This window comes from Ipomoea nil, unplaced genomic scaffold (genome assembly GCF_001879475.1).
Source record: "Ipomoea nil cultivar Tokyo-kokei standard unplaced genomic scaffold, Asagao_1.1 scaffold0465, whole genome shotgun sequence".
Taxonomy (NCBI): domain Eukaryota; kingdom Viridiplantae; phylum Streptophyta; class Magnoliopsida; order Solanales; family Convolvulaceae; genus Ipomoea; species Ipomoea nil.
In genome coordinates, this window is record NW_017616893.1 from 595,001 (window position 1) to 610,670 (window position 15,670).

Consider the following 15,670-nt stretch of genomic DNA (forward strand, 5'->3'; position numbering starts at 1 on the left):
CAAGAAGACTCTTTTCTGATATGTTAGCATACTGACTTGTACATGTATTTATGCACTTGTTCTAATTCTTTCAAATACCCAATATACATGTGAAAATCTTGTATTCTTGTTTGATTACATTTCCACATGCTCTTGAATTCCTTTATACTACTTAGTATTCTTTAATAACCACTTATATGGTCCTGGCATACAGAATGTTGTGATTCTTGTCCAACTGCTCGCATCAAAGAATGTTGTTAAAAGAAAACTATGCATTTAACATCGTGAAGAGCATTTTCTTTTGTGTAACTTTGAAATCAACTAATTGCACTGCATATTATTGTTTGTTAATAATCTGATTTTCTCCACAAAGAAAATAATATGATTAAAGTACGATCTTGATTATGTAGATTGATTGTCATATTGCAAGAGAAGACTTTCATATATGATATAAACAGTATAAAGATATTGGATACTATTGATACTGTTCCAAATTCAAGAGGTTAGTTTCTATAAGTTTCATTCTATTCTCAATTATGCAAAAAATTGCATTGTCTTTCAGCTGTAAAAAAATTATTTTCATCTGTGGTAATTAATGGAAAATTTCTTTAGGTTGTATTTGTATGTCCTGGGCACATCTCCTCAACTTTATTGCCATATCTTCATTTTTTATGCATATTGCTTCTGTTGAAGTTCATAGGGTTATAGTTCTTATGGTTTGGATTGCAAACATCTAACAATAATATAATAGATGGAGTAAGCTTCTATGCACTCAATGCTATCTGTTAAATCTGGAGATTAGATCGGGAGAAGTTGAAGCTTACTAATGATCTTATATAACCACTAGTTATATGTAGTTATGTACATACATCAAAGAATAAAATTTTGACTAGTATATAGTTATATAGAAAGAATGACATAGAAGGAATAAGGAACACATGCAGTTTGGTTCATAGTAATTGGTGAAGTGGCAAGTGTAAGCAAGGGATAGGGCGGACTATAGATTTTGAATGGAGATCACATTTTCTGTGAAGCCCTTAGGTGAAGTGGAATCTGTGTCTCAAAGAAATGAAAATGGTGGAATGTAGAATGTAGATGGTGGTGGTTTATATTATTTGGGAAATATATCAAATTAGATCTTCTTCTTGCCTGTTCAATCATTCATGTTTTGAGCTTCTCCATCCTAGTTCTTCCCATCTGATCATTTCGCTTAAGTTCTAGTTATTCCATTCAGACAGAATAACTACAAAATTCAGTTAATATTCTATATAGTACAGGTAACATAGTAGAGATCTCTATTTTCCTCCAATCTTTAAATTTCTTCTTAGAATTCATTTCATCTTTGATCATCATATTAAAATGTGAACAATCCTTCCTCCTTCCTTTGAAGAAGCCGTGCTTAAATTTCTTTCCGTACTTGAAATGATTTTGTTGTATCCATGTTACTACATTTCTTATTTCTATAGCCAATAATTACATACATCACTTGCTCCTAGGAAACATTTAACACTGATATTAACAACTCAAGGAAGTTATGCAACATCATTAAACTGCCTTCTGATATTCTACTTAACACATTGTTTTTAATATTAGGACTCTGTGCATTTTCCCCATGTTTGGATGGTTCATTTTTGGCTCTTCCAGCAAGTACAACAAAAGGTTCAGTGTTAGTATACAACGTGATGGACCTCCACTTGCACTGTGAGGTTGTGCTTCCATCTTTTGAACTTATGTATCTAATTCAGGGTTTGTCTTTAATGAGAACTTCAAGGGAAAATATGTTTTAGATTTCCTTCTTTGGTGATGGTTAATAACAATGGATTTGAAAAGCTGCAAAATTATGGTTTAATAGGAATCTATACCAGATTTACTGCATGGGGAATATTCTATTTTGCCAAACCTTAAAACCTATCTAGCCTCATATTCAATTTCATAATTTATACAATTAACATGTAAATTCTAAGCTTAATGATGCACTCTCTTTGAAATATTCCCTTTTTGCCACTTTATCTGTGTAACCTATTAATTTACGGAGTATTATTTTTTACAAAGGGGAATAGATTCATAACCAACTGTTTGGTTAGTACAAACTCTCAATTAATTTAATTTTCTCTCACCGTCTTCTTCTCTGTTTTGTCAACATGATATAAAATGCAGATAGATGCACATCGCTCACCATTAACTGCCATGGCCCTATCTTCAAGGGGAATGTACATTGCAACTGCATCTGAGCAAGGGACCATTGTCAGAGTTCATCTTGTGTCAGATGCTACCAAGGTGAAAAATCATAAACAGAGCTATGTTTTCTGCAATTGCACAGTGAATGTTGTCATAAATATTGTCACCTTTTGCCAACTATAGACCCAGCTTGAGGAAAAAGAGCTTAGCATTGGGTTTACCTAAATTATCTTTTCAAATCATAAACAGGGTTATGTTTGCTGCCATACCCCCACTTATTTCTGCATGCAGATATTAATCATAAATTTGCTACTTCTTTCCAAATTTTGTTAGTATTCAGTTACTAAAATGTGCTTTTATTTATTTATTTTAATGGTAAGAATCCATGTGAAAAGAATGATAGAGTAGTTTGAATGGTCTATAGAGCATGTATGGAGCACTACTTTTCCTCCTTGTACAGAGTGGTCAATGTAATTCTTCTTGTCTAATATACTAGCCATCTAGCCCTGGGATAGCTCAAATTCACTTAAGAGAAATGCACTTGAAATACCCTGGACAAATTGAACCTCTAAGCAGTTCGTTAGATTTATTTTGTTGTGGCCCAATTATAATTATGAATTCATTATTTAGCATGTATAAGAGAGTCATAGAACAACTCCACCCCAACTTGGAGAGTGTGGTTGAGTGGAAGGGACTCATCCATCCTTAACCAAAGGTCAAGGGTTCGATCCTTGGCTTTGGGAATGGAGCAACCTTAAATCTCCAGGCCAGCTGTCCCACCCAAAAGAAGTGCCTACAATTCAGCGAGGGGATTAGTCACTGTGTTCGACGGTGGAAACCCTGGGTATACCCAAAAAAGAAGAACTCCCAGTTCAGGACTCTTTGGAGTCTCCTCTTTGTGAGGGCGGGGATACAGTGATCTTTCATGTTTCATTAAATCTTTGCACCCATGCATACTACATTCTTGGTGTTGTTCTTTTTTAGTTTGTTTGGTATTTTCCATTTCTTGTGTGTGTATGGGATCTTAGTCTGTTTGATTGGCAGTCATACAGTTTCAGGAGGGGGACATGCCCATCAATTATCTATTCTCTGTCATTTGCACCAATGACTGGACTACCTGATATTGTTCTGGCCACAAGCTCTTCAGGTTCTGCTCACATTTTCTCTCTGAGCTACACCTTGAATCAAAGGTGAGAGCTGAGTCCCTTTATACTGCTACACTACTACCATATGTTAGGTTTGTACATATTTTTATTCTTTTATCAGAGTTACATCAGCTTCCAGTATCTAAGTTTGAACCAAATAGAAAAAATGATGATTGTGTCCAATTGCTAGGATTGAAGACCTGAAAATTAAATTTTCCTCTTCTTTTTATACATCTTTGTCTTCATTTCTCCCCCTTTTATAAGCTACATAAATTTTCCTAGCATGGCGATTAACTCTTGCGATGAGAACACCAACTTTGTTACCCTGAGTATGATTGCATATTTGACATCATGAAATCCTGGATTTTTAGAAATTCAGTCATTTGCTTGATTTTTCTACCTTGTTTGATTGCTCCCCTCTCTCTTCAAACAGCATTAAGAACCTCTTCTGTCACATTAATTGGTTCAGCTGGGCTTACTGCCATACATAGAAGAGCATGCTAGAACTTTGTCTCTGATAAGATTTCCACATTAAAGATTTTTCTTTTGATGTTATCATTAATAAACTTGGTTCCTGTTATTTTTGAATATTTTACCTCTTTTCAGAACCAAAAGATCAAGTGGCCTTTTTGCATCAGTAATACCTGATTCTGTTTGTGATGCATTAGATCCTGCTCATCACCATGTGCTTCATAATGCTGTTTCAGCTGGAGTCAAAAGGTAACATCAATTATTTACCCAGCCACGCATGAAGTATTAAAAAGTTTTAGTCCCAACCGTAGAGTAGATGGAGCGCATAAATGCATGTGTTTAAGAGACATGCATTTATTCCGTGTTCAGGACATAATTATTATTATTGTCACCACAGTATTATGATTGCAGATAGAAATGCAAATACCAAAACTCTATATGAGATTCAGTTAAAAATGGTTTAGTTTTCTCTTCTAAATTGGCTTGCATTAGAGACCACCCTTGAGATTCCACAGGTGGCCCATTCAGTCATTAGTCTGGATTACTAATATGATTATGAAGGCTTAAACAGCTTTTGATTTATCCTCTTTGAGGTTGGGCATTAGGCAGGCTCTGTTCTATCTGTTAGAGTTTTACTTCAAAAGCCTTAATCTTCTTATAGTTTTCATTATAAAACGTTATATATATTTTTTCTTTTTGCAGTAACACACTGATCCGCAAGACAGACAAAGTTAGTGAACCCTCAACGTCTGGAACTGTGGCATTAAGGTCAGATCACACAACATCATGCTCATTTTGTTTTGGTGCCTTGTTAGACATTTATCTATTATCTATTTGGTCCTGTTAATTTTTTTTTTTTTTTACTGACACTATACACCAGCTTCTTTCTCTATTTTGTTTTATTTATGTAACCATGTTAAATAGTAATATAATGCAGCTTAAGGAATGTACTCTACCCTTTCTAGACATATGCATTAGACAACTACCTGTGCAAAATACACGATAACTTATGCCTTTGGAATTGAAAATAAAAAAGTACAAATGCTACAAGTTGTCTTAAGTATTTAAATGTTAATACACTTGATATGTAATTGGTACATAAAAATTAAAGTAGGGAGTGTATATGTCTATGGAAATTAAATATCTTCGGTTCAAGGTTTAATTAAAATTTTTAAAATAATTTAAATATTTAAATGTAAATATTATATTACTTTTTTTTTTTAATCAAGAAACTATGAAATATAAGACATCCATAATTTTCAATAAAACAATAATAGTTCAAATATATGATACTCATCTTGTCTAGCCAACACTTGTCTAAAAAATCAAAGTGAGACATTAAAAGCCATTGATATTTTAGTACAAAAGAGTTTTACCCTAATTAATAATAGGGATGTTATTTTAGAAGAACTATTTAAGGTTACTATTAAAAGTCCTTAGTTTTAGCCTTTAGGCATGGTAAACATTGTCCACAAACTTCCTAGTATGAAAATTGTTAGGATATATGGTATGAGATTGCAATGGATTAATTATGGCTAAAGTGTTCCAAACTTGCAACAGAAGACTGCAAAGGAATTAATGTCATTACAAACGTTGCAACAGAACAATTCCATTGCAATGTCTGTTGCAACAGAGATTGAATTCCATTGCACTAAAGTTTTTTTTTTTTGGGTGCTCATTGCAATCAAGTTGTAATAGGCGTTTTTCATCGGAATTGTGTTTTGTTGTAATTCATGATTTGCAGCGGAATTTAAGGGTTTCTCAATGGAATTTTACGGTTGTAAATCATGAATTTTCTTGTAGTGAGAGATAATGCACAAAAAATGTTCTTATTACTACTGTGTACAGAACTTAATTTTGTGCAGGGAGAAAGTTTCAACAAGCTGCCGAGTGACAATTATTTGGCACATAGTTTCACTTGAATATATTATATTGATATTTAGATAGTGTTTTAATGTATATTTGGTTTGTCATTGTTTCCTTATTAGGCAAGATGCGGATAATATATTTATTGTGTATTACGCAATTAACAGACAATAGTATGCTTGTTATAATGCTATTCCAATTTAGTGATGTGTTCATCTGATGTTGGATTTTGGCATTTCGCAGAGCAACTATATCAGTAATAACATACGCAGGATATTTTATGGAATATGGGTACAGCGTCAACTATCAGAACAAGTCCTCCTGGACGTTGGAGCGGGAATTTAATCTTTTAACAATTACTGCAGATAAAGGAGGTACATCTTCATAGGTTCGTTTCATCTTCAAGCTTTTTCAATGCGCTTTTGTGTCGAATGATGCCATCATGACTTGTGTTGTCACCCTCCTTGGCCTCAGTAGTCAAATGCGTATTGAGTTTATGATGATAAACATGGCAGTGACATACTGACATGATAATGTAAAATGAAGTTCTATGCCTCTATGGTAGATTTTTTTTTTAAAAAAAAAAAAAAAAAAAAAACTGAAGTAGAACTGTAAATTTGATTTATCAATATAGATTTGTGTCTCCTGTTGGGGCATTAACTTGCAATCTTCTGCCATGATTTTCTTGTTAAACCTGCCTTGCATTAAACCCCCAAGTATTCCTAAAGTCTATTCTTTCTGTGAACCAAATAATAAAATACAATTCCTATTATATTCCTTGCTTATTCCATTCCTTATGGAATAGCATTCCTATTGTGTTTGGTTGACAACTTTTTAAAACACAACTACGGTATTTGATTACCCATTCAATTAAAAACTTCATTCCCTAATTAAAAAAGATATCATTTCATCTTATTAGTAATATGATTTTTAAGTTTGGATTAGTGCTTTTAGATTTGTGTTTTGATTTTTTTTTTTGTAAATTTTTTTGTTCATATTGGTGCTTTTGATGCCATTATATTAATAATAATCAATTTCCTTATTTTTTGTTTTTTTGTTTTTTTTTTTTTTAAACCTTTATTCCCATTATAGGGTTATACATAACCAAACATCAATATTGATAATCATTCTAATTTCACACTACTATGCAAAATACTTTCAACAAAACTCATACCATTACGAAATATTTGATTCCCATTCTCATTCAGATTCTCATGTGTGAACCAAACACACTATATAGTTGCTTATTTATGCTAAAACGTGCTTTGTGCTTGGTTGAGTTTAAGATACATTGCCATAAGGTAGACGCTCATTTAAAATGAATAAACAATTATAAATTGACATATGCTCTATAATTGATCGTGAACATAATTTTAAGAAATAGAAATTTACATTTTTAAAATAAGTATGGAATATAAATATATGTAATACAAATGAATATAAGCTTTAATAAGTAGTTTAGGGCCATATCGTGAAGCTGCTGTCTGGGTTGGATATTACACCGCCGGCCGGATATCGTGAAGCTGCTGTCGGGAAAATTCCTATGCTTGGACGGTTGAAGCTGAATTGTGATGCTGCATTTGATAATAATCAAAACACCATGGGTCTTGGTTGGATTTTGCGGGATGATTGTGGTAGTTTCTTGGCGTTAAAGGGGATGTGCATGGAAGGTCAGTACACGGTAAAGGAGGCTGAGGCTGTTTGTGTACGGGAAGCTCTGAGCTGGCTAAAGGACACTGGCATGGGGGAGGTTGACGTTGAGATGAATTTTCAACTAGTTTTTAAAATGCTTTATTTTTCAGCTTCGTTTAATTCATCTTTTGGTTTTATTATTGGTGATTGTAAAGAAGTTGCATCATTGATAAACGATGTCAACTTCTGTTTTGTGAAGCGATATGCGAATCGCGCTGCCCATACAATTGCGAGGGGAGTCGTTTATGTGTCAGGTTGCGGGGAGTGGTTCGATGATCCTCCCCAGTTTCTTGTGGACTATCTTTTAGCTGATCTAATGAATTAAACTCTTCTTTTCAAAAAAAAAAAAAGAAAAAAGAAAAAAGCTTTAATAAAATGGAAATTACTATAGAATACAATAACTTGGATCATATAAATGTAGACTGATTTACCTTAGCTATAAACATCCTCTAAACTTCTATTTTTATCTTTTGAAGTCTTTTGGGATTATGTTTCTTATCTTCATAAATAGAATAAATAGATATCTCCATATATTAATGTAAGGGAAATTACACTTTTTATCCATAAGTTATAATTAATATTGTAAATTTCATCATTTTTCTAACAAAATATTAGTAATAAAATTTGTGACGCCATTTATAGCTTAAGAACGAAAATTGTTTACCACCTATTAGAAAATGATGAAATTTATGTCAATTACAACTTAGGAACGAGAAATAAGTATAAAGGACAAATGCTAAGTGCAATTTTCCCATTAATAATTATAAAGAAGGTTAAAGACGACAGTGGAGCAACTGTTGAAATTGAATCCATTTAACATTTTGTTATTGTTGATGTAGTAGCATGATAGTTTAATGGCATATGCTCTGCAAGCAAGCTGCATCCGCCAGGCCGCGTTTGTCCAACACCAACATACAATTAAATATCATCAACAACTTATAGTGACTATAATAATTTTACAATCACAACCAGCTTAGTTGACGTGAGTGACTGTATACTCTCGTCCCTTAAGACTTAAGAGAGGTCGGGAATTTAAACTCCCTTTCATATGAAAAATTTAATCTGACCAACACTTTACCCTTTAATTGAACCGATTCAATATGAACAAAAATTAATCTGAGTATGATACGAGTTTAAAAACGCCTCCTACAGTTAGGCTTAGGCTCAAGACACCGACAAAAAAAAAAAAAATTTCACAACTATATAATTTTTTATGTCGCTAGGTAATATCAAAACCGTTAACAAAAGTGTGCATGCAGCAAAAAGTTAGCTAAAATAAAATCAAAATCCAAATCCTAAGACCAAATACACAAAGTAAAATACATCTCCAGCCATGAGAACAGCAGCGCTACTGCAAAAGTCTCCAACAACCCTCACTAAAGACCAACCCATTTAAATAGAATATATATATATCATCGACCTTTTGCCTTGACAAATTTAGTTCTTGAAGCCTTCCTCTCCATCTTCTCTCTCTTTTTCCTTGTCTTCTCATCTTCTTCACCATCCTGCAAAACCATTATTATATTAGTCACACCCCATAGAACCACAAGTAAATAGCAGTATACCACCACCCACAGTGACACCAAGATACATACCTCCGAACCCATTGACAAAAATCCTTTCAGGAATCCAAATGATTTGTATAGTGCAAATCCTGGTATCTGGAAACCAAAACCATAATCCACTTAAAACATCAACTGTGCCCCCTCAGGTTGTTGCTAGTTACCAGAAGCAGATCACACTGAAAATGCTGGAAATAATAAACTAACAAACACATTTTCCCTTTCTATTATTATTAGCAAGTTCTAAATAAGGAGCCCAGGGTCACAAACTGCAACAGTTTCTAGCAATACTAAGACAAAATCTCCCTAGAATGTTTACTAAGACAAATCTCCCAAGAATATTTTGGACATGAATGGACTTTATTCTGATGACTCTTTCAAGTCTTACACTTTTACCGGCATAAAGCAGAAAAGACCTCAAACTTTATCGGCCTAGCCTAGGGGCAGGGGTCAAGTTGGAACCAAGCCAACCTAACCGACCGACAAAGCTAGGGACCTGAAAAATCTATAAATTGAAACCTAACAAAACTGTAGTTTGATGTGTTTGGTTCAGGTAGTAAAAATTATGGAATAACCAATTTTTCAAGCAATTGAAAGACTTGAGATGAAAGTCTCAACAGCCTCAATTTGAAAATTGCATCTAAGACTATGGTATCCTAGCAAAAGATTTCAAGATGAATAACAAAAACAACCTACAAGGGTTGTACTACTATAATCAGTGCTAAGACTCAAATCTGGCCAGAGAGGGGTAGGGGAGAAGCTGAACTAGTTGAATCTTTTCATAGCCATGAGGCCCATGACAATTGAGGGTTGATGTTTGAGAAGAAATTAGGGGTTCTCTGTCTACTATGGATTCCATACCTAAATATTTTCCCAAATGACAGGCCAAAGATTATCTAACAATGTAATACTAACAAGAACCATCCTCTCCTATAAACAATAGAGGATTCAAATCATTTGCAGAAAAAATCAACCAGAGATCCACCTTTTGATCCATGTACTTTGCCCATCTGGGCTGGAGACTAAAGGATCTAAGTCTCACCAAAGTCCAAAACCAATCCACTGAAAAAAAGAAAAGAAAAAAACCCAAAAATTTCAAAACCTAAACTAATTGAACATCCAAAGATAAAAACACTTTTCAACCCAAGTTTTAAATTCTAAATGTTGTATCCATACATGATTTAAAAAGAGAAAACACACCAAATAAGGTACAAAAGGTCTCAAACTCTTAGGCCTGGTTTAGAAGCCCTTAACAAAGCCAATTAAAAGAAGAATATTGAATATGCAACCTTCCCAGACAATGTAAATGGACAAGGCTACAAGAGAATAGGGATAAAGAATAGAAGAGCAGCTGAAAACTCTATAGCACTAATTGGTTTAAAGAAAATTGGACAGCTTAATGCATGCAATGTTGTATTCATCAAAGTAACAGATAATCACTAAGGAGACTCATCAATAGAACGACATGAACATTGTCTTCTACTAGCAGAACTTTAAACAGACAAAAATAAAAAATAAGAAACAAAAATCTCTATAGTATTGGAAAGAGCAAGTTTGCATAATGATATATTGGAATGTCAAATTTTCAACTTTTCATTTAAGTCATTTATATGGGCTAAACTGCTCTTTTATCCATTTCCAAGGACAGACAGCCATGACCTTAACTGAGGTGTGAAATATGGCCATGAAGGCAGAACTCTTACAAAAAAGCAATGCCAAGTAGGGCAGCCTCGCCCAGAGCTTAAGAGAGAAGAAAAGAGACCAGCACATGAGGTTTGCAAAGGGCATAAGAAATTCATCAACATTCCGTATGCACAACCAAATATCAATCAATAAATGTTTTAAATGAGAGACTAGCTATGCATCTAACAGCTGCCCAAGGAAGAAGATGGCGAACATAGCTGAATAAACTAAGTTTGAAGATGAACTAGATGAGAGAATGAGGTAGAGGATGTTTGTGGCCTTGATGAGGAAGATAACTACGAGCTTGAGCATGCAAGTATTGTCATTCTGAAAATTGACACAAAGCAATCTGACTAGAACTGAGAATTGAAAGAGATTTAGAAACCTATAGAGATTGGGATTACATTTAATAGTATTAGGAAACTATCACCAATAATACTTATAATAGTTTGTTTCTTTTCTAAATTAATTAAATATTCTGTTATAATTCCTATTAGAAGAAACCTATAAAGATATGGTTACATTTAATGGTATCACAAAACTATCACGAATAGCAATTACTTGCAATATTTTGTTTCTTTTCTAAATTAAATATTCTATGATAATTCATAGTAGAATTAGAATTGGAATTCCCCCTAATAAGTACACTTGTAGTCATGGATGAGGTTCAACTTTTCAATAGATTACTATTCTTCTTAACTTGAAGCTAGTTGTTTTTCTTTTGCACTCTTTTAACCAAAAAGAAGTCTCTTTGGTTCTCAGGAGCCTATGCAAAGTTCTCCTTGATTTCTGCTGCTTCAAATAGTAATATAAAAGGGCTAAACAAGTTATAGAACCATTTTGAGAAAGCAAAGTCCAATCAAACTATAGCATCTTCGGTTATTGCAATTTGCAAACAATATTAAAAACCTATGGGAATCCACAATGCTAAATAAAACCCATGCATATTCACACGGCAGACACTATTGAAAATCACAGGGGCCACCAATCAACATTAGATTTTCACTATTCCTCGAATCTCTTCTTTCTTTCAACTTTCCAATTATATTACACTTGTAATTCAACATAGAAAATGTGCTCCTAAAAACATGTCCAGCACATTCAACTTTTTGAGACAACCTCTATGTTTGGCAACCTTTAACATGTTTGCAAGCATGTCATAGTTTAACAAATGCTTCTGATAAAGAATATAAATTGAAGTATAGAAACTACAGCTTTTAATAACTACAAGAGTGTAATGAGGCAAGAGTTTATTAGGAAAAAACTGAAGTTATAAAGCATACCACTAGGTAAGTGTACCAAAACTTGTCCGACAAGATAGATGCAAGTTGGACAAAACATGTGATATAGATCACGTCATGTAGATACCTGCAAGAATAAAATGAGGTAAGTGAATCCCTAAAATGACCAGAAAACAAGCATATAATACAAAACTTAATACTTTGCTAGGATGCTGCAAGGGATACTTAATACTTTATACGATAATGTATCAGAAAATTTTCTTCATTTCCATTTTATTTTAATTTCCCCCCAATCCCCATTATGCTTTAAGAGCCAAATTTCTGGAAAACTCTCATGCAAGATGACACTATTGCAAAAAGAAAATGCAACCATAATGAGTTTCTTTTGCTATAACAACCCAATTTAAAGCTACAAGGGTTCTTCAATACACAATCAGACCAAATTTCAACTAAAAAAAACACATGGTAAACATATAGAATTCACATCAAAATCTTTTCGAACTAATGCTGCTCAAAATATAAAGACAAAATGAAAATGATACCCGCAAACTCCGCCAGTACTCATATCGTATCCACCATCAAAGAGCTCTCCATCATCACCATAACTGGGTTTAGCCATGGCGGCCAATTGTTGGTAAGGTAAAATGTAGGCTACAGAAGTGAATACTAGCCCGACCCAGTGCATCCAGGATAAACTAGAGTAGAAAATCCCAAATCTCACCAACATATATACAGCCTATATACGCACAATTAAATGATCAATTAACGGAAAAAATCAAAAATAAAATCGTAATTTTCGAAATTAATAGTAAAATAAGAAAAAGTTTTTACATTGCATATAAGGATAATGCGAAGGAGGGTCCTCATGTGCCGAGCGTTCTCTTCCTTGCGCTTCTTCGCTCCTTGATTCGCCATCGCTGAGAACAGAGACGACAACCTATTACGGTTTCAGGAAGCTGATCAAGAAAGCAATGATGCTTGTGGCAGTAAGCGGTGAGGAGTTCGGGGCAGTGACGAACTGAAATATTAGAGGCTTCGATCAGTGGCGATGTCGCCGGACTCCGCTGGGCGGTGGCCGGAGAAGCAGCAGATCGAAGATTCCAAAGACGCGAAGAAGAAACGTCCAAAGTGGAGAGAGGAGAGACGACCAGAGTTGCTCGGCAGCGATTCTGTGTTGTACTGCTGTAAATGTGTTAATTACGGAGTATTATTTATTGAGTTAATTCCCGAAATGGTCATCCAACATTTTCTTAAATTGAGTTAATTTCAGCAATGGTCCCTCCGACTATAGTGATTTTTCAAAATTAGTCTCTGACTTTTAATTTGTACACTTTAAGTTCTTTGACTTTCAATTTCTTTTCAATTGAGGTCCTTTCGTTAGAATATGATTCATTAGACTTTAAATGAAGGGGTAAACTCGTCCTTTCACCTGCCTATGTATTATTCTTCGTATTTCTCCCTTCGTATTTCGCTGTTATACCTTGTAAACATCTCAATAATAGAGGAACGCACACAAGATTAGTCAGCAAATGGAGAACGACGAGGAACATTTTAGGGTTTCGACTAAGATTATCTTCATATATATCGCGTATACAATGCAGAAATACTAAGAATAATACATAGGCATGTGAAATGATGAGTTTACCCCTTCATTTAAAATTCAATTAAAAGTATTCTGACGAAAGGACCTCAATTGGAAAGAAATTGAAAGTCAAGGGACCTAAAGTGTCCAAATTAAAAGTCAAGGACTAATTTTGGAAAATCAATATAGTCAGAGGACCATTGCTGGAATTAACTCTTCTTAAATTGGTTCCTTGACTTTTAATTACATACTAAGTAAATCGTTAACTTTGGCACGAAGTAAGTGTTAAAATAAGGATAAAATAGTAATTCAAGTTTTGCATTCTAATTTAATGAATTTGCAACTTCCTTTCTGTCGTTTAGCACGTTTTTCGTCAAATTAGGTTTTTGTTCTACTTAATCAGTGATTAAAATATAGGATAATCTACTAGAACGCCAAAAAAAGTTCATCTTCAACTTCATCTATAAGCTTTCCAAGGCAAAGATTTCACTATGGTGATGTTCTTGTTCGTTTTTGTCAGTGTGGCACCCAATCACTACTATAGAAATGGTATACTAGCCCGCACGGACTTAGCTCAATGATTTAGTGTGCAGTATTTGGGAAAAGAGATCAATGTCCGAATCTCGGGGACAGCAATGTGGGAATTATGTCCAAAGAAAATAATTCTCGTTGGTTTCATTATGCTAAGTAACATTTAATACTTTTAGATTTGACAATATTACCCTTAGATTTAACACTCACTTGACAGAAATTATAACGGAGGACTATTTGTGGTAAAAAATGAAAGTCAAGATATGCGTTTTGGTTGAATTGAAAGTTGAGGACTAAAAGGAGTATTGCCCCAATAGTTAGAGGACCATTTGTGGTATTAACTCTTTTATAAATAAAATCTTTAATTGTGTGACAATGCAACATGACAAATTATTGTGTGGACCATGGTCCACATAGTGTTGTATGAACCATAAAAGAAATTACATTTTTAATGTACTAAAAGTACATTATTTGTGTACTAATTTAGTATTCAAATAATGTATTTTTCCTGAAAACAAAGTACATTTTTAATATACTAAAAGTACATTATTTGTCTAGTAAATATACATTATTTTATAGTATACAAAATATGGTTAGAGATGTCAACGGCGTGGGGTGAGGGCGGGGACATACCCCATCGCTGCCCCCGACTTTCTTCCCACTCCCCGTCCCCGTCAGGGAAGGGAAAAATCCCACATCCCCAATTCTCCATCCCCACGTGGATTATCCGGGGACGGAAAATCGCCACCCATTTATAAGTTATACAAAAAATTAAAAATTAAACATTAAGAAAACATTTAAATAAATAACGCATATATATTAATCTCCAACTTAATATATGCATTTTATAAGCATGACATACAATGATAAGAATGCTTCTAAAAGAGTTTTTTTTTGCACTTTTGATCCCACAACTATAGTGGCACTATCAGGATTGATCCACGACTTTCTAACGTTGCAATTTCAGTCCACGACTATTGTTTTTGTTGCAAAAATGGTGCTTCCCGCCAATTTTTCGTCAAAATCTCACCGGAGAAAAAAATTCTCCATTTCAAGCAGGGATAAAATAGACATTTACATTGACCTTGCAATTTCGGACCTCTATTGACATCTTATTCTGACCAAAGTGTGAAAAAATCAAACAAAAAAAAAAAAAAATTGCCAGAGACGAACCATAATATGCTCTCATCTCATCATCTCATCTGTGAACAAGAGGAAAACATCGATTGCCATCTTCAACACGTCCATTGCCGATCTTCATCTTCTTTATTTTTAAGGAAAACATAATGGCTACATCGTTGATGAGATGGGAGCAGATTAGGGTTCGTCTCTGGCAATTGATTTTTTTTGTTTGATTTTTTCGCACTTTGGTCAGAATAAGAGGTCAACAGTGGTCCGAGATTGCAAGGTCAATGTAAATGTCTATTTTATCCTTGCTTGAAATGGGGAATTTTTTTTTCGGTGAGATTTTAACGAAAAATTGGCCGGAAGACCATTTTTGTAACAAAAATAATAATCGTAGACTGAAATTGCAAGGTTTGAAAGTCACAGATCAATCCTGATAATGCCACTATAGTCGTGGGACCAAAAGTGCAAAAAACTCGCTTCTAAAATTATATATATACATATGTGTGTTGTGTGGGCATACATACATTTTGGGGACGAGACGAGGCGAGAAGAGTACTCTCCATTCCCGTCCCCGTAAGGGCGGAGAATCAAATTCTCCATCGGGTATAATTG

General features: G+C 34.1%; 2 protein-coding genes across 2 annotated transcripts in view; one reads left to right on the forward strand and one right to left on the reverse strand.

The window, feature by feature from the left end:
* Positions 1 to 6,196, forward strand: part of LOC109173171 (autophagy-related protein 18b) — an 8,410-nt gene extending 2,214 nt beyond the window's left edge. Inside the window, exons 5-11 of the mRNA XM_019322445.1 lie at positions 390 to 481; positions 1,573 to 1,685; positions 2,137 to 2,256; positions 3,202 to 3,347; positions 3,909 to 4,022; positions 4,476 to 4,541; positions 5,883 to 6,196. Coding sequence (XP_019177990.1) covers positions 390 to 481; positions 1,573 to 1,685; positions 2,137 to 2,256; positions 3,202 to 3,347; positions 3,909 to 4,022; positions 4,476 to 4,541; positions 5,883 to 6,027 — 796 coding nt within the window. The 3' untranslated portion in view covers positions 6,028 to 6,196. The remainder of the gene's footprint in view (positions 1 to 389; positions 482 to 1,572; positions 1,686 to 2,136; positions 2,257 to 3,201; positions 3,348 to 3,908; positions 4,023 to 4,475; positions 4,542 to 5,882) is intronic.
* Positions 6,197 to 8,535: 2,339 nt separating this feature from the next.
* Positions 8,536 to 13,012, reverse strand: LOC109172990 (transmembrane protein 208-like). The gene is made up of 5 exons (XM_019322233.1): positions 12,649 to 13,012; positions 12,360 to 12,553; positions 11,860 to 11,944; positions 8,927 to 8,992; positions 8,536 to 8,836 (listed from the first exon to the last, which is right to left on the reverse strand). The coding sequence occupies exons 1-5, from the start codon at positions 12,730 to 12,732 to the stop codon at positions 8,744 to 8,746; spliced, it is 522 nt and encodes a 173-aa protein (XP_019177778.1). The 5' UTR covers positions 12,733 to 13,012; the 3' UTR covers positions 8,536 to 8,743.
* Positions 13,013 to 15,670: the final 2,658 nt, after the last annotated feature.

Bases quoted from the DNA above. Each gene is read 5' to 3' on its own strand.
- LOC109172990 (XM_019322233.1), bottom strand. From the start codon at position 12,732: ATGGCGAATCAAGGAGCGAAGAAGCGCAAGGAAGAGAACGCTCGGCAC. The intron at 11,945-12,359 runs GTATCATTTTCA...TTATTCTTGCAG, and splicing joins AGTACTGGCGGAGTTTGCGG to GTATCTACATGACGTGATCT. The intron at 8,837-8,926 runs GTATGTATCTTG...ATGGTTTTGCAG, and splicing joins TTTTGTCAATGGGTTCGGAG to GATGGTGAAGAAGATGAGAA.